Consider the following 18,822-nt stretch of genomic DNA (forward strand, 5'->3'; position numbering starts at 1 on the left):
TTTACTCGCATAAAACCATTGAAATTCCCACGTTATAGTTAGTTGGACTCACTATAACTTGCGCGTGCAATGCACTGCTGATGACGTCACATATTACATCACTCATGACATGGTCAGTGACATCACTCATGACATCACTGATGACACCATCCTTGTGACAGTGACAGACCTTCTTTCACTGTAATGTAACCCTTGAAACACATATTTAAAAATAGAAACTAAAATTTTCAAAAAAATGGATACCCATATCAGTTACAACAACCAATTCAGTAATTCCACCATCTATATACACATCCACTTATTCACAAACAGTTCTACATAGTCACTCATACATATACTCACTCATCATATGTAGTGATACACCTATACATCCTGTTACACACCTACAGTCATCCAAAAGTTACTCACACACATACTCACACATGCAAATAAATTATTGAACATCCATTTATTTGCATATACAGCTATACACACACAACCACCTTACTTCTAAGGAAACTTACACATACTTGTAGGAGAGTAGGGTCTGCTATCCTATGGTCACCCCAAATTTTTGCTTTTTGCTTCACTGGTTTATGACTTAATGTGGCTGTGGGCCTGCTAATCAGACCCACAGCCTGCTGTGCTCTCTAAATTGTTACCCATGTACTTTAGGTGCATAACGACATTGGAACTGGTTCACCTTATTGGCCCCTGTAACAGTGTACCCAGGTACCCAGGGCATAGGTGCTTCCAAGGCCTACCAGGGGCTGCAGCATGTATTATGCCACCCCTGGCCTGGCCTCCATATTTGACACAACTGGCTGATCACTCAGCTGGGGTAAGTCGGTGTAACCACCCCTTACTTAGGTGTAGTATGCCTATACCTAACCTAAAATGGACACATATGTTCCTATCAGTCACTCCTATGGAAGGCCTCATCAATCCTGGAGGCAGAGTGCTTGGAAATATGTGAGATGGTGCTCTGGCATGAGCTGAGCCTGTCTGCAGCTTTCGGAACCATGTCCTTTAGCTGTTTCAATATACTGCCATACCATATACTCTTAAATGCATTATAATCCTAGCGGTTAAATGCTATCTTAGGTTTGGCTTTATCAAAACATGTTGAGTAAGGTGTCATACGAATTGGAATACTACCCCCTCGCCAGTTCTGAGGACGGGGGTAGCATTCCACCCTTCTAGAGGGACACGACATGTACCTAGTCTGAACCCCGGTTAAAGTTAAACAGAGCCTCAGCATCACAAGATGGATGCTGCCACCGCAGACACAAGTCTGACCTCCTGTTGCTGGGAGTCCTTCCAGCGAGGGCAGCTTGGACAAAGGGTTTCCTGCCTTGGGAGGTGCTAGCACCACCCCAGACAGGATTTTGTGTATTGGGTAGGACAGGGCTGAATAGAATCAGACATGCCTGGGGCACACAAGGTGTCCCTGTGCATAGGCCAGTTCAAACCGGTGCTGGGGCCTTCCAGCCCCAGTCCTGGCGCGAAACTGGACAAAGGAAAGGGGGTGTAACCACTCCCCTTCCTGGTTCCACCCAGAGGAGGGACCTAGTAGGTGATCCGGCCCCCCAGATTCGAATAAGAGTGGGAGCTGTGTCCTGAGACTTCAGATCATCCTGAATCAACTTGAAATACAGAAGAAGACTGGACTTCGACATTCTGCTGCTCAGAAGATGGAAGAGAATCTCCCTTGTGGCCAAGGAGTGACCACCCTGTGAACACAGGCACCAACCAGCAACTCGACGTCTGCTTTGCCGCCGCCTCCCGCCCGAGCCCAGAGCCTGACAAGACCCAGACTTCTCACCGCCCGATCCACAGTCCCTGCGAAGAAGGGACCCGTGGAGGCATCGAGAGACGTGGGACCGGACCTCTTGGAAGACTCCCGAAACGCTGACTGCGCAGCATCAGAGGCACCCTCGACGCTGTGCTTTGGGGTTTGAGAAGCCCCAACCTCGAGCAGCCCTTGCACCAAAGATCAGCCCCCCAGCATCTCCACGATCTGCGTGGGGCCCTTTTGCACCGTGCCACGCGACGCGCCATCCCGGCCCCTTGCCACGTGGCTAGCGGCCATCTTGGCGACGAAACCTTCAACTTTCACTGCAGGTCTGGTTGCTCCAGACTTGCCCTTGCTCCTGTAAAAGGGAGCACCCGCTCTGACCTTGCGGGTCCAAGTACCAAGCCTTTTTCGATTCCTGCGTGGCTTGCTTTAGCCAAGGCCTGTTTGCTTCAATCAAGTTGCCGACACCGCCAACAGCGAGAAGCCTGCGTGGGACAGCTCGTGACCGACTCCTGGACGTCTTCGACCCCTCGTGTCCACGTGGCTGCAGAGAGAAGCTACACCTCGACGCCTGTTTGCACCCGACATCGCCTGGTTCCACTCTGGTTCCACGGTAGTCACTGGCTAGTGACTTTGAACATTGTCCCCTCTGCTTTCAGGTCTTCACCTCTTCAGATCCACCCTTGGATCCACACGGAACTCTTCACATCGAGCCGCCTGCAGCATCTTCCGCTCCAAGCACCATTGACCTGCGTGACGAAACCCGACACTACTTCGACCCTGTGCACCCGCTTCCTGTGGGTGAGGTAACTCGGCTCCGCCGGTTTTCCCACACTGGTACACACCTCTAGTGTCTGTGTCTAAAGTTTCATCCTTCTAGGTCCCTCGGAAGGTTCCTTTTTAACTAACTTTGTAACTTTTACGCACCATTGACATTGCATTGGTATTGCGTGCACTTTCCGCACTGCATCCGAGTCCCGCGGGCCTTTCCCGACTTCTTCACTGCTAGTCCCGATCAGCTCCAGCGATGCCCTAGGCCTCTTCACTTTCCTCATAGTGGTTCTTATACCACTATTTTAGTATATGGTTTAGGTGGCCCCTAGGGCTCATCCATATTCGTGCAACTTTTGTGTATTTAAACTGTGTTTTGTTTTAACGCTTGTGCTTCTGTGCTCATAAAGAGTATAGGGTATCTTTTGAGAAATAAATCTATATATATTTTCAATATATATCTGTGTGGTGTCCTTTCATTTGGTATTCAAGGGATTGTGTATGGTAAAACAGCTTGCTTCGCATGCCTTTACAGAGTTTAGCCTAAGACTGCTTAGTCCATGCTACCCCTAGGATAGCTTGTCTATAAGGTTGACTTTACAACCTGCTCCATAAGGGTTGCTTGGCATGGTACAAGGTGATCACTAGAACTAGTGAGCAGCATATACAAGGCCAACTTCTCACAATACTTACTCTCTTAAACAATCACTTATAGGAACACATACTTATTTAAACAGGAACTCTTACAATCTCATACTCTCACACATACTCACTTACATACATCAATATTCACATATACTAGATTAAAACATATGTAGTTACTGATAAAGACACTACTGAGACAGTCATTCACTTACTAACACACACATATACACACTCATCCACCCATACAGTCCTGCACATATGCTGTCTTCAAAACACATACAGTCAATTATTCATGCATCTATGTGCTAAGTAATACCCCCACCAAACCATACAAACACTCATACTGATACTAAAACAAACATCTAATAACCCATATACAGACACATGTAGCTACTCACCAACCCATGCAGCCACTTATACAGAAAGTGAAACACTAATCCTTATATTTTAATATTTAAACATTACTCACTAATATATGTATTGCCTAAGATACACTTAATAAGCCAGTTAACCAATCAATTTGTTTTTAAACATTTTTGTAACACTAAACACTTATTTAAACATTTATTCTTCCATCAACTTTTACATATACATATATAACACATTTATTTCTCGGAAAGACACATTCACTGGATGGTGTCATCAGTGATGTCATGAGTGATGACACTGACCATGTCATGAGTGATGTAATATGTGACGTCATCAGCAGTGCATTGCACGCGCAAGTTATAGTGAGTCCAACTAACTATAACGTGGGAATTTCAATGGTTTTATGCGAGTAAAATTTCCAGCTAATTATAACTGGTGTGAAACCTATGTTTTTTTCAGTGAATTTAATAGGTTTTTTAAATGCTAATTCCTAACTATAACTGGTCTGAAACCTATGTTTTTTTCAGTGAATATATATATATATATATATGTGCGCACGCAAAGGCTTACATATCCATGTATTGACATTAATAGGCATGTCTCTTAATTTCTTATAACTCATGTTTTTAGCTTTGAAGATTTGCTATTTCATGCCTCTGTTAACAAATGTTGGATACAACTGGGAGTTTATCAGCACAAGTATAAAATTTTGGATACAACTGGGAGTTTATGAGCACAAGTATAAAACTTTCAAAATAAAATAAAATAAGTCTCCCACCATCCACAACCGACACTATACTTGTATACTGCTTGCTACTCTGATTCAGGCATGTGAATCTATGAAAGATACCCCAATACTGGTAAAGAAAACAAGTTACTTACCTGTAACTACAGTTATCCAGTATTGGTATCTTTCTTCCTCTGTGGGTTCATCTAATGTACCTCTCAAATCTCTAAGAATGGGAAGTTTAAGATTTTTATGGGGATATTCCGATCCAGAATCGGAGGCCAGTGTCTCCCTCGTGTAAAATTGTTTACAAGAGGCATGAAAGGCCACGTCAATAGTCCTCTATCTTTCTCACCTTTATGGATGGTGATCGCTTTGGTTCTCGCTGTTCTTTATATTCTCTTTTGCTTCCTGCCTTTCTCTATACTTCTGCAAGTATTGAGTGCCTCACCGCCTGCATTCCTGGTACCTTCCAGTTTCTGCCTGCTGCCCTCACATTCTCAGCTTCCTTGAATCTTCAACGCCACAGATGCCAGCTTCACTCAGTGTAACTTGCCCACATGGGGCCGTATTATATACTGGCTTCAAGTGTGTGCTACTGCTTTGTCACAATGCCAGCGCTATGATGAGTGTATTCAGTCATTTGCATGGAGGCGTGGCTCTATGCAAAGGAGGGAATATCTTTGTCTCTGCGATCACACCATATCATAGAAGGGGGCGCAGGAGCAAATCGGCCTTTAAGAGGTACTTAGAGTGCGCAAAAAAAGGGCAGTGCATTGTCAGTGCGCCTCCCTAGGCAGCACTCTCGATGGGTCAAGTGGGGTCTCAAGAACAATATCCCCACTCCCCCTGCACCCCTCTCCCCGACATCCCCTTGCAGGAGGTTGCAGTCAGTCACTGCACCCACCTTTAAGGGAATCTTTCTCCTCTTCAAAGTGGAGGCAGGTTGACTCTTGCACAGACAAACACAGAGCGGCTTGGAAGCAGCCACTCCGTATTTCACGTAATGTGCTGCTCCTGTGGCAGTGCGAGTTCACTGCTTCCTTCGGAGCAGCTCATTTATTGGAATTGAGCACACTCTGCCTGTTGGTGTCCGGTGCACCTATGAGGTGCGCCATGGTGCATACAGGGAAAGTGCGCCCTACTGGCAATAAGGGCCCAGAATTGTTCAGGCACCTGTTCCTAGTATACTGTTCCTGTACAGAAATTAATTGTGTATTGAACTGAGAGAATTTTCAGTAGCAGGTGCTGTACTCTAACACAGCCTTTAATTTTATTACCTGATTAACACATGTAAGCTTAGGGCACAGATTGAAGTAAAATATGCAATAAAAACTTTTAATTCTGTAAAATGGAGCCTAGTATTTTACTTTTAAGCCGCATCTTATAAAAAAATAAAGCCAATTTTGCCCTAAAATTTATTATGAGACCATGCTAGAACTAGACATTGTTACCCTGTGCAACACCAACTGTAAGCCTTGAAGACTGACTTGACAATTTGTTTAGCTTAGTCGTATCTGGGACACAACAAACTTTGATCCAAGGTGTGCTGGACTGCTCTTGAGTCCTAGATTGTATTGTGATTGCATTTATAGAGCGCTTACTAACCCTGTCAAAGCACTTTTTCGGTGAGTAGCACGAAACTCCGGAACCCATAACGGATTCGTGTTAAGTTAGTATGGTGCAATATGAAAGTAATTTGAATGGTGAATAGGTTAGTCCGTTATTTGGTTAGATGACCTCAATAACTAGTCTGACATGTTTACAAAGTCAAAAACTACCTGGGTAAACCAATCTACCTAGTATGTTCGAGAGCAAAGTAAGGACCCTGCTGTTAATTTCAAAACAGTAACGGCTGGGAAATAATTTGATGCACTGTCATGTTCCCTGGGCACAGGAGACCTTTGCATATAACATCAAGAAGAATGCAAATTACTGAGACTGTACAATGTGATTCATTATTCTAAGAGCCTACAAATCTTATGGAGCTTTTCCTCTTGATGTAATATAATTTCTTCTGCAAAAAGAGTAAAGTAAAAATAATGCAGCATTAGCTAAATGCTGACGCAAAACACTTGAGCATGCTTCATCACCCTCCGCATGCTCCGCGGGATCTACAAGTGGATCCCTACTGAAACTAGAAGAATGGTCACCCAGGCCCTCGTCAGCAGCAGGTTGGACTACGGAAACACCCTCTACACAGGAGCCTCTGCCAAACTCCTGAGATGGCTCCAACGCATCCAGAACGCCTCTGCACGCCTGATCCTCGACATCCCTCGCCGCAGCCACATCACACCCCACCTGAGAGACCTGCACTGGCTCCCGGTCAACAAGAGGATAACCTTGAAGCTCCTCACCCACGCACACAAGGCACTCCACAACACCGGACCAACGTACCTCAACAGACTACTCCGCTTGTACACCCCCACCCGCCAGCTCCTCTCCTTGCCACAGTCCCCCGCTTCCGAAGAGACCTCCTGCGTCATAGTTCTCCCACCTCGCCGCCAAGACCTGGAACACCCTCCCCATCCACCTACGGCAGACCCAAGACCTGCTGACCTTCAGAAAACTCCTCAAAACCTGGCTTTTCGAGCAGTAGCAGCATTCCCCACCCCAGCGCCTTGAAACCCGCATGGGTGAGTAGTGCGCTTTACAAATTATATGATTGATGGACACACGTCAAATAAGCGGGCCAACCCATATTTACAGGAATTCCTGATTCCTAACTTCTAGGTATTTTAATTCACCTAATGACAAAAACCCTTATGCAAACCATGTACTCAAGAAAGAAGCCATATGGCCTTGAAGGAGACTAGCAGGTTTTCTATGCAGCCTTGCCAGGCTTTACAAAATATGCAACGTAAGTGGGCAAATCTGCCCACTTCACAGGAAACTGCGGACTTTATGCGGGGATCGAACCGGGCAATTATCTTCTCCTCTTGGGAAACTTGAGTTCTTCCTGGTCTGCAGTAAAACGCTATACATTAAGGACAACTTATGGCTGTGGATGCTGCACCTTTCCCTGCCTAAATATTTACTCTGCAAGACAATGTAAGCTTTTTCTAGCCTGGTCAAAATAGACATTTAGCACTTGATGCTAAGTGCTGTTTAGAATATTGAATTGTATCATTTCAGTCAACTTGTCTTTGAATGGGCAGTGGAAGTACAGTAGGTTTCAAACTGCTGAATATAGCCATTCAATTAGTATGTGTACAATAAATCTGTGTAACACAAGATAATTAAACCCTCTATTTTTATTAATCCTTGAAATTGTAAGGTTGGGTGCCACCTAAAGTCAGGCCATAAAGCAGAATGAAAAAGTGAATATATAAAAGCATGTTTGTCAGCCATACTTTGGCTATCTCTCCTTCCTCCTTTGTTTACTTATTCTGCATTTAACCTTGTATTCATCTTTATACTTTTCTTGTATTGATGTTTCCTTTTCAAGTATGGCGAACAGCGTTATTTCTGATGGATACATCTGCCTGTGGATGCCTCATCTTTTGAATATACCCAAAGCTCAGCATTCCACAGAGTTTTCTCCATAGCTCTCCCACATCGATGAGGATGTTCTAACGCCAAGGCTCCACACGCATCACTGTGTGATGTCATCGGAGCCATAAGACCTCCTCGGTGTGCTGACAGCTATTCCCTTTTTTCACACCGTTGCCGCGTAACCGTTTCCCAGGTTCTCCATTCTCTGGGAAATTTCTTTTATTCTGTAGGTGTAGCTTTGTTACTAGTGAAGATGACTCCGGCAAGGAAGTCTGGCTTGAACCGTATAGGGAATGCAGTGGTCAAATGTCCATCATTGACCTGCATGAAGACAGTCTCTGTTGTTTGCCATCAGACCATGACTTTGAAACCTGATCGTCATGTCGCCCTTTATGAATCCGAAGGCCTTAAAGGAAAGGGAAGCAAAGTTGTTCATTTTGAAAGCTAAGAGTCAGAAGAGGAGTTTTGGGAGATCTCTACCAGATCTTGTGCTGGATTCATGAGGCATTGATATTCCTTGAATTCTAGCGTCTCTTAACCCACATTACGGGGTTATGAAGCTAAGTGGAGTGCAAGGCTGTGAGTAGAAGCTGCAAGTACTCAAACATCAAGTGGCTTGCAAAGTAGAGATCTTCATATACCTCTGGTGAAAAGAACACAACTGGAACATACAGATGAAAGGGTGGACAAAGTGTGGGGAGGTGAGCAGCACACATGCAAGGAAAAGTAGATATATGGAAAGTTATATCTGAAAAACACGTTAGTTATAGATTCCTTACCTTAGAATTACCCCCAGGCGTTAGCCTGGATCCGGAAACTTTTTTCATCAGCAGTACCTCTGCATGTCGGAAGGTGGCATCAGTCGGCTCTGCGTCAGTCATTGGCGTTGTGGTTGCTGGGATGACGTTGCAGCAGCTACTTAGACACCGCCCTTGCGCACTGACGTCCGTTTTCGTTTTCCGCGCCAGCCAGCGCCGATCCGGGAAGAGCGGTACCTCTAGTCATTTTTTTTTTTACTACATTTTTTCGACTTTTTTAGATCTTTTTCGAGTCTTTGACTCCTAAGGTACATGCGGGTCCTGTCATTGGATGATGTTGGTGACTGATCCGCCCTGCGTTTCATTTTTGTCTGGACCGTGACCACGACCCCTAGTCGTGCTCTGATTGCCAGTCGATGGCGCTGAAGGCTTTGCGGGAGCGGTCCCGAAAGCTGCTTGAGCACCGGCAGTCTTCTCCGCGCTGTTAGAGGTCCTGGTCGCGAGGGAGGTCGAGGGACCGGTCACGGAGCCAACATCATTCGGGATCCAAGTCTTCGCACTCGGGTCGGGTAAGTCGAAGCATAATATGTCGAAGAAGCCATGTCGCTCTTCAACTTCTCCTCGTCGGACGGCCAACCCGACGAGGAACGTGGGTGGTGCCCCTCCTGCGGTTCCGCTCGCGGAGCCGACTCAGCGTTTCCCTTCATTTCCGAGACCGGGAGCAACTACTGCCCAGCTTCTTACGTTCTACGAGGCGTTGCACGGCATATTTGGGTGGCCTGAACCCGCCGGCTCACCTTCGGGCCCCACTGACTTGGTTGGGGGGGGCATAGGCCTTTTCCGCCGGCGGCTCCGGCGCTGCATGCCGCCCTTTGATTCAGGCCTGGATCTGGATCGGCACCTGTTGACCTGATTTACGCTTCCACTGGCGCCGGTTCCTCCGGCACCACTACCACATTCGACGCCGGTCAGCCCTCCCCCCCCCCCCCCCCCCCCCCGGCCGGCGACTACCCCGGCCTCCATCCTGAAGTGGACATGGAGCCCTACCGGCATCGTCCGACGCTGTATCCAGTGCCAAGAGGGGTTTTTGTGCCCCAGTTTACTCCTGGAGTCCCTTTCCAGCCAGATTGGCACCCAGAGGATGAGGACCACTGGGAGGGGTCAGGAGACCCTTTTGCTGATTAGGTAGAATCCTAACGGGACTGGAGAGAGTAACTGGAGGATGCCAGTGGTCTGAACACCTCCCCTGACCTTGGCATGCTGTCTCCTACCGTGGCTATAGAGGAAGGAGCTTCATACGCAGTGGTGTTGGGTAAGGCAGCCGAGACTCTAAACTTGAACTCCCTACCATGGCAGTCCGGACTAACCTCCTGACAGAAGTGCTTCAGCCGGCGGCGAGCTCTTCGCAGCCTCTGCTTCCGTTCGCGGCCCTTTGGGCACTTGGTCCAGACCCAACACGGGGGCTCCCGTGGACAGGATGATTGCCCAACGCCTGGCTCCGGGCGACCCCACTTTCCTTTCCCAACACCCCACCCCAGAGATCATGGTGATCCAAGCCTACTTTTCCAAAAGCACCTTCCCTACCACTCCACTGGAAAGGGAATCCAAGAAGCTGTACCACCTTGGAAAGAAATTGTTCTCTTCCACCAGCTTAGGACTGCGGTCCGTAAACACTGCATGTCTCTTGGGCTGTTATTCCCACTTGGTGTGGGATAAGGTGGCGCAGGTGCTGCCTCAGTGTCCGTAGGAGGCCCGTACAGTGCTCTCCCAGGCTGTTGCTGCCGGTTGGGATGCAGCGAAGTTTGTGATGTGTTGTGGGCTGGACACCGCTGACTCTCTAAGCAGAAACATTTCAATGTCTGTAGCGCTTCGCCGCTGTGCTTGGATGAGTCCAACTGGTTTTTTCAGGGGATGCCCAGAACACCTTGATGGACATGCCCTTTGATGGCCGTCGCCTTTTTGGAGACAAAGCAGACAACGCTCTAGAGCGTTTCAAGGACTTGCAGGCTACGGCCAAGTCCTTGGGCCTCTCCGCGCGCCCTGGGCAGTCGGCCTTTCGCCCCCGCTATGTCCCGCCCAGACCCACAGGCCGCAGCAAGTTACCTAACCTTCGCGCGGCTAGGACGTGGGTACAACTGTCGTGGTTCCAGGGGTCAGTGGGTGGGCCAGTCCACCAACCCCCCTCTGCAGCAGCCTCCAAACCCTCCTACTCCTGGCTTTCAGGCCCATCAAAAGCCAGTTGGCGGCAGGATTCACCATCACCGCCCCCACTGGTGCACATCACGTCCGACAGGTGGGTTTTGCAAATAGTCCGAAGGGGGTACTTCGCCTTCGGGACTACCCCTCCAGCCATGCCACCGAGATACCACTGCATGTCGGAAGATCTTCTGGCCCTTCTCCAACAAGAAGTTACGGCTAAGGAAGCCTTCGAGCACTTTCCTTTCCCAGAAGTAGGTTGTGGTTGTTACTCCCACTACTTTCTGGTCCTCCAGAAGGACAAGGGCCTGCGTTCTAGCTTGGATCTCAGGGATGTCAACCGCTTTCTCCGGAAGGAGAAGTTAAAGATGTTGTTTGCTCAAGTCTTGTCTGCCCTCGACCCCGAAGACTGGATGGTAGCTTTGGACTTGCAGGATTCTTATTTTTACATCCCTTCTTGCCGTCCCACCGGCGTTACCTACGGTTCACGGTAGGCCATGAGCATTTTCCCTTTACCGTGCTCCCCTTTGGCCTTAACAGCGTCCCTCGGGTGTTCACGAAAGTGATGGCGGTGGTCGCATCTCATCTATGCAGATCAGGGGTTTTAGTTTTCCCCTATCTCGACGACTAGCTGTTGAAGGCGGGCTTGCCCCATGCAGTCGTCTCCCACCTCCAGACTACGGCCGACCTCCTGCATTCGCTGGGGTTCTCCATCAATGTGCCGAAGCCACACCTGACTCCCTCAGAAGCTCCTCTTCATCGGAGCGGTTCTGGACACGGCGCGGTTTCGGGTCTATCTTCCTGAACAGCAAGCCCGGAATATTCAGGCTATGATCTTAATCTTTCAGTCTCGATCATGGATTTCGGTCAGAATGACAGACTGCTGGGCCTCATGGCCTCCTTCATGCTGCTGGTCTATCATGCCAGGTGGCATATATGAGCTCTGCAGTGGGACATGAAGTTCCAGTGAGCGCAGCATCAAGGGAATCTGTCAGATAGCGTCCAGATCTCGGAGGGCACTGCATATCAACTGCAGTGGTGGCACCCAAACTAGGATTGGGTCAATGGCCGATCCCTCTCCCTTCCCCAACTAGACCACACTGTGGTGACTGATGCTACCTTTCTGGGATAGGGCGGCCACATGAGAGAGGCGGAGATCAGAGGTCTCTGGTCTCCAGTGGATTCCAGGCTCCACCTCACTCTTCTGGAGCTCCGGGAGATTCGTCTTGAACTGAAAGCATTCCTTCCCTCTGTCCAGGGAGTAGTTTGGGTGTTCACGGGCAACAGCACCGCCATGTGGTACTGCAACAAACAGGGCTGGGTGTGGTCGTGGACCCTATGTAAAGATGCCCTCCTCTGGACATGGCTGGAACATTAGGGCATATCCCTGGTGGTTCAACACCTGGCAGGCTCTCTGAACACCAGGGTAGAAGAATTCAGCCGCAGGTGCATGATGGATAACGTATGGCATCTCCACTCTGAGGTGGTTCAAGGTCTCTTTCAACAGTGGGGAGAGCCTTGATTGCGCGTTCTCTTCGGAGGCGAACAGATCAATGTCAACACTTCTGCGGGTTGGAATTTCCAAGGCGGCACTCGCTAGGCGACACTTTTCGTTACAAGCGGAGTTACGGTCTGTTGTACGCCTTTCCACCTATACCACTTCTGCCCAGAGTGTTTTAGATTAGGCGCAACCGGGCCCAAGTCATTCTTGTGGCTCCGGATTGGGCACGAAGAGTCTAGTATCCCGAGCTGCTCAACATGGCTGCCGATTTTCCGAACAGGCTGCCTCTTCAGGAGGATCTTCTGTTGCAGCAGCAGGGGACGGTCCTCCACCCGAAGCGGTCCAGCCTCCACGTCCTTGCATGGTGATTGAGCGGCGGCAGTTGACGTCTTTCGACCTGCCTTCTGAAGTTTGTGATGTAATCTTGGGAGCCAGGTGTCCCTCCACTAAGAACGGTATACGCCTGCCGGTGGAACAAGTTTGTGGCATGCAGCACAGCAAAAGATGTGGCTCCCCTTTCTGCCCCTCTTTCTGAGGTTCTCTTGTTTTCTTCTTTCTCTAGCCCAGCAGGGCTCTGCTCTGGGGACTATCAAGGGCCATCTTTCGGCCATCTCTGCCTTCCTTCGGCTTCCATATCAGCCTTCCCTTTTCAAGTCCCCGGTTGTAAATCTCTTTTTGAAAGTCATAACTCATCTCTTACCTCCTATTCCCTTCGTCATGCCTCAGTGGGACTTGAACCTGGTTTTAACTTATTGAATGTGCGCTCCCTTTGAGCCGCTTCACAACTGTCCTTTAAGACTCTTGACTCTCAAAACTGTGTTCCTGGTGGCCCTCACCTCTGCCAGACGAGTGAGCTCCAGGCGCTTTCTTCTAAGCCTCCTTTTCTCTGTACATCCGGACAGAGTTGTCCTTCGGACTCGTCCATCCTTCCTGCCCAAGGATGTCACTGCCTTCCACATCGGGCAGACTATCACTTTGCCCACTTTCTTTCAGCCTCCGCATCCTTGGGAAGAGAGGCTCCGCCGTCTGGACCCAAAATGTGCGCTTTCTTTCTGTCCGTATCGCACAAAGCAATTCCGGGTGGATGACCAACTATTTGTTGGCTACGTGGGTGCCAAGAAAGGTCAGGCCGTACACAAGCAAAACATTTCTTGATGGGTCGTTTTGTGTATAAAAGCTTGCCATTCCACCAGGGTGACGACAGCCGGTACTGCCTTGGGAAGAGGAGTTACTCTACATTACATCTGTCAGGCAGCTATGTGGGCATCACTGCACACATTTACCAAACACTACTGCCTTGACAGTCCAGTCCGGAGAGATGGCTTCTTTGGCCGTTCTGTTCTCCAAGACTTTCTGGTGTGATCGCAGACCCACCACCAGGGTTGGTATTGCTGGGATAGCTATTCTAAGGTAAGGGATCTATAACTAACGTGTTTCTTTCAGATTAACAATTTACTTACCTTCGGTAATATATATGTAAGAAACATTAGTTATAATCCTCCCCGTTCTGCGAACTGATTTCTAGGGTTAAGGATATCCTTTCAGGGCCCTAGTTTTGTGCACCAGTGGTCAGTGACTTGCATGGCTCTGCGTTTCTGGTGTGGAAAGTAGTGTACAGAATTGACCGCGCGAGGGCGGTGTCTAAGTAGCTGCCGCGACATCATCCCGGCGACCACGTCGGACGCGAAGCCGACTGACGCCACCTTCCGAAGGCCAAAGGAACTGCTGATGAGAACTTTCTGAATCCTGTGACGCCTGGGGGTCATTCTAAGGTAAGGAATCTATAACTAATGTTTCTTACAGATATATGGTTACCTAAGGTAAGTAACTTGTTCATTTAGACTTACTGATTGTGAAGAACAGGTTTAGTTCATTTCCAATCCTCTATTGGTAGTTCAGCATCAAGAAAGGTTGATTGTTGGTGTGCAGCAGGTATTATGCCTTTACTTTATTGGGGCATAATTATGGTATGCATTTTTTTCTTCAGTTTAGTGTTGCCTTTATTGCTTACTATAAAATCTTGTTAGGTGGCAAGTGTTTTAGCATCTGTACATGGTTAATGAAATTCCAGTGTAGCTCTATAGTTTCGGGATTCTATTCTGAATGGATGAGGGAAGATAAATTGCGTTCTCAAAACATTGCATAATTTACATGAGGTTCTAACTTGACGGACTTTCAATTTTGTATGGAGAATATTAACACTGTTTTCAACTGACTGGCAATAAATGTTTTTGTGGTTGTTACAAACAGGTTCAATTGGTGTTAAGGAACTTATTTCTCCCTCAAATGAAGAACAGCAGCAGAACAGGGATACTGATTCTCCTTGCAGCCAGCTCGTGAGCTTGTCCAGCACTCAGCTTCTCTCTTCTGGATCATCAGCATCTTCTGTATCTTCATTGTCTGGAAGTGATGTGGTAAGCTCAAACTGCTATCCCAAGGTGTTTGCAAGTTGCCTAGTGTACCAGTCTATACCAAATCGGTACTGGAGTAATGAACGACTAAAACCAGGGCCTTCATTCTACCTCAATGAGTGTTTACAGCATGTGATTCAAATGGAGATCGCTCATGTGGTCTTGTTTTTCTGAAGATTCTTTGTTGTTTTTGCTAGATCCAAAAACATACCGAAGTTTGCGTCACTAGTATTATGTAAACCGACTTCTTGCCTTGATTTAATACATACAATTTACTCAACACTTGTGTTCTGCAGGAGGAGAATAGTAACAGGGGCCCACAACTATACAATTCCCCCTAGTTTTTCAGGTTTGTGCGGGCAGTCATGCTATGTGTATGTATATGTATGTTTGTATGGACATGTGTGTGTATATATATATATATATATATATATATATATATACGGCATTCACGTCTTCCCGGGAGGGATAATCCAGTTCCCGCCTTGCTAACAGGGGACCCGCGCAGTGAGGTAATTTACCTCGATTTGGACATTGTGCTGATAGCATTTTTGATCCCTGCACATTGGACCTTCTGGGTGCGAGGCTGTGGCGTATTGGGGAGCAGGGGGACGGACTTGTTGGCAAGACGGCAGGGAAAGGCTCAGTCATCGCGTCCTGCTATGTGACCGCAGTGGGGATTTTCTTCACACCCTCCCTATCTCACGGACCCGAATTGCCGCATCCACATGGCCTTTTGGGAGTTGCAGTCCCTGGAGTTAAAACGGACTGCGACAGGTGTGCCTCATAGGCAGGGGGAGGGGCGGGCCACGCAAACTCTTTCATCAGAGGCAGCAGGAACAGAAAACTGATGAGGGCTCCCGGTGTCGGGTACCGAAGAAGGCTTCACGACGAAATGCATCTGCCGCAACTGGGACTGCCTTTGTGTCAATAAAACCCGTCTTACCTGCTCTCCTGGGCTCCTGCTTCTTTTCTCTTCGAGGAAGGCTGTTGTTTATATATATATATATATATATATCCCTCCGTAACGTTGCAGGGATAAACATACCCACCCCAATATTGGCCCCCTGGTTTTTTTATTACCATTTCATTATTGTAGTCCTGTTCAACACATTACCCACTTAGGGCACACCTGGGATCTGTGGCTCTTTGGAGGACCTTGATGGCATGGTAGACTTCCTTAACACCCTATTCTGCGGTCATTGTTGCCAATCTCAGTCCAAATCACCGGCACAAAATCCTGCTTGTATATCCGGCTACTTTCTGACAAACTCACTGCTCCCCAGCACCCTAGCATGGCAAGTTAATGAATCTCATTATGCTGCACAGTTATGCTCCCTTCAGTACAGCCCCCTTTTATGCATTGTAGTGCCTTATTTGAGGGCCCTAAATGCTGCAGTATTCTGTACCGCTTTACATTGACCATGGAACACCTTTTTCATAATTTTCTTCCATGGAAACAATAGAAAATGCCTGCCCCTTTCCTCAGTGCCTCTTACTGGCAGTTGCCTCCCTGTGGCAGTTATTTTTCTTGCTCCTGAGAGAGGGATCTCCGAACAAGTGTGAAGATTTTACACCTCAACCTTTTTTCTGTTTTAGTGCTGAACTGGACATCAAGTTACGTATGTCATCCAATGCACGTGTTTCAAGCTCCTTTAGACAAAGATTCATAATGCTCCCCCTTTTCTCAGTGTCCCTCATGTTTGTGGAAAATGCAGTTATTGATGCTCATACGTTCTGTGCAGCCTGCTCCCCCCACCCCACCCCACTCACACCCCCACCATGTCAAGGTACGTGACATTCGCCCCAAACAAATCAGGCCTTTAAAAGACAGTGGGCATCAGATTGAGAGGCATACTTGAATATGAAGGCAGAGGGAAAAAAGAAAAATGCAAGGACTCCCACTAGGGTTAAGAATAAAGTGTCAGACTCTATGGTCATTGTAGCTGTTATACAAAAACGACAAAAGCATTGATACCTCGTTCAAAAGCATCAGTGGTGATCTGTTTGCTGTCAAAGGATCTACTAGTCTCAGACACTGTCAAAACAGAAGGTCAGTGACAAATAACATCAATGTCAATTCATCGTCCTTAATCATATAGTCATGCCCTCAACGACCATCTCCAGCAACTGTTTCAGTTGCTTTACATTCACCGATGGTGAAAGCACCAAGTGTATCTGTGACATGCCAGTGGCGTGAAAAACCAAGATTGACATCTCGACCCAAGTCTCCTGCACTCTGATCTGTGCCACCATCCTCTGATTGTTTTATGTTGTTGCGCTCAGACCTTCAGTGGATAAACATGCTTCGTATTTACAAAAACACAGATTGGAAACTTATATGCCTCTTTTTTGTGGAGTAGCTACATTACTTGATCCTACTCTTTTACCTTCGTGACTATTGCATCTAATCATAGCTTTTGAGGGTCAGATTAAGACACCTTGATGGCCCCTTGTTCTTTATCTTCAAACTCCTCAAAAGCGACTTCTGTGTTGCCAGTTAAAGTGGAAATCACCTCCTCCACAGAAGTCTACGAGGAACAAATCTAACTCTCCTCACTGTACTCCTATATGTATATAACCAAGATCATACGTAAGATCCTGATCTCTTTATCAGGTCACGTATGTCTCACACATAGTACACACCTGTCTCAAGCGAGAGCATCACTAATGGGTGACTTCCTCACAATTCAACCAGTGCTTGCAAGAGGAGCTGATGAACCTAATATTTAATTAGAGATTTCGCAACCACCAGTGTCTGTCATACTCTAAACTCTACAACTAAGGGCAACACTAAAACTTCTATTGCCTTAATTACCAGGCCTTTTAGAAATAGCATCGGAATTTGTCTTTACATCTGCTGCATTCAAGGTAGTATCAACTCACCTAAAGAAAAAATAGATTCCACCTCAACAAGATCTGGATTTTCTAAAGGCTGACCCAAATCTGTATTATGTATGTCGCAGCAGTCTGAAAACCTTTATCTGCATCGGCGTCATCGGCACTGTTAGAAAGGCAAAGCAAGAGTTTAGTCCCCATTTGCAAAAATGTGTACTGCTTTTGCTCATTTAAAAAAGGGCAGTGCAACAGTACTATAGTAATGTCACTGAGAAATATGGGATGGCATGCATATTTCCTTCCTGATTTGCCAAGATATCTGCAGCAATATTTGATAGAAATGTGAGCTTAGTGGTTTGGTTTCAAACCAGGTAATAAACACTAAAGTCGACTGCAGAATTAGCTGCTACAAGATATTTTACTTGATCACTTTGAGGAGGCTTTCATGGCTTCAACTCTCACTCCGGAAGCTAGATGTGCTTCAGAAAATGGTACATTTGTCCTATCCATGTTCGTTTATTTGGACAGCCCACTAAAGAATGGATGTTGCACATGAAGAATGAGGCAGAGAAAATTTAAGCGGTCAACCTAAAAGAGGACAAATTCTTTGTGCAACAATACAGACCCAGAGAGAGGCCATATTTCCATGCGAGAGTTCAATTGCCAAGATCGTCGTACCACACTCAAGAGGTGTCAAAGAAATCGGTACCACAAGAAATTACACCCCCACAGCCACCTCTCTGGAAAGGTCTTATTCTAGAGGAAGATATTACTGCGAAATTGACAATGAGGCTACAGCACCCCTCATACATTTTTACGCTTCTGAATGAGTGGTGGTGTCTCACCGGGAAGAGTAGAAATTAATCCCCACAGAAAAAGGGTCACTAGCATATCCAATGGACACATTTAATGCAATCATACCCAAGTATTTAAATTAATTGTTAGTTGTTTACATTAGGGAGTCGCACATGCTACTACCAGAGTGTGCAGAAGAAAAGATCCCATTGAAAAACAACAAATCAAGCAAAGTGTATTCACGCTACTACTTAAAATTAAAGGTCATCCTCCATAATTCAGCCGATTCTATAGACCTATGGTTGATCGAAAAAATCTGGAATCTCACTGCACCAAATTTTACCGCAAATGACAATTGACTAATTTGTAGATCTCCAGGACTCCTATTTATTTTTCAGTTAATCAGAGAATCATTAATATTTACAGTGGGAGAAAGTTATTACCAGTAAATGGTCTTTCTGTTCAGACTAAAGTCCGCTCCCCTACACTTCTCAAAATGTATGGCAGTTGTAGCCCAACTATGAAATAAATATTTGTTT

At 46.9% G+C, this 18,822-nt stretch overlaps 1 protein-coding gene across 1 annotated transcript in view; it reads left to right on the plus strand.

Annotated features, from left to right (window-relative positions):
- Nucleotides 1-18,822, plus strand: part of TENT4A (terminal nucleotidyltransferase 4A) — a 606,146-nt gene that overhangs the window by 499,072 nt on the left and 88,252 nt on the right. Inside the window, exon 10 of the mRNA XM_078687633.1 lies at nucleotides 14,490-14,653. Within this exon, the coding sequence (XP_078543759.1) occupies nucleotides 14,490-14,653 (164 nt within the window). The remainder of the gene's footprint in view (nucleotides 1-14,489; nucleotides 14,654-18,822) is intronic.

Source organism: Lissotriton helveticus, chromosome 4_1, assembly GCF_964261635.1.
Source record: "Lissotriton helveticus chromosome 4_1, aLisHel1.1, whole genome shotgun sequence".
NCBI classification, from domain to species: Eukaryota; Metazoa; Chordata; class Amphibia; order Caudata; family Salamandridae; genus Lissotriton; species Lissotriton helveticus.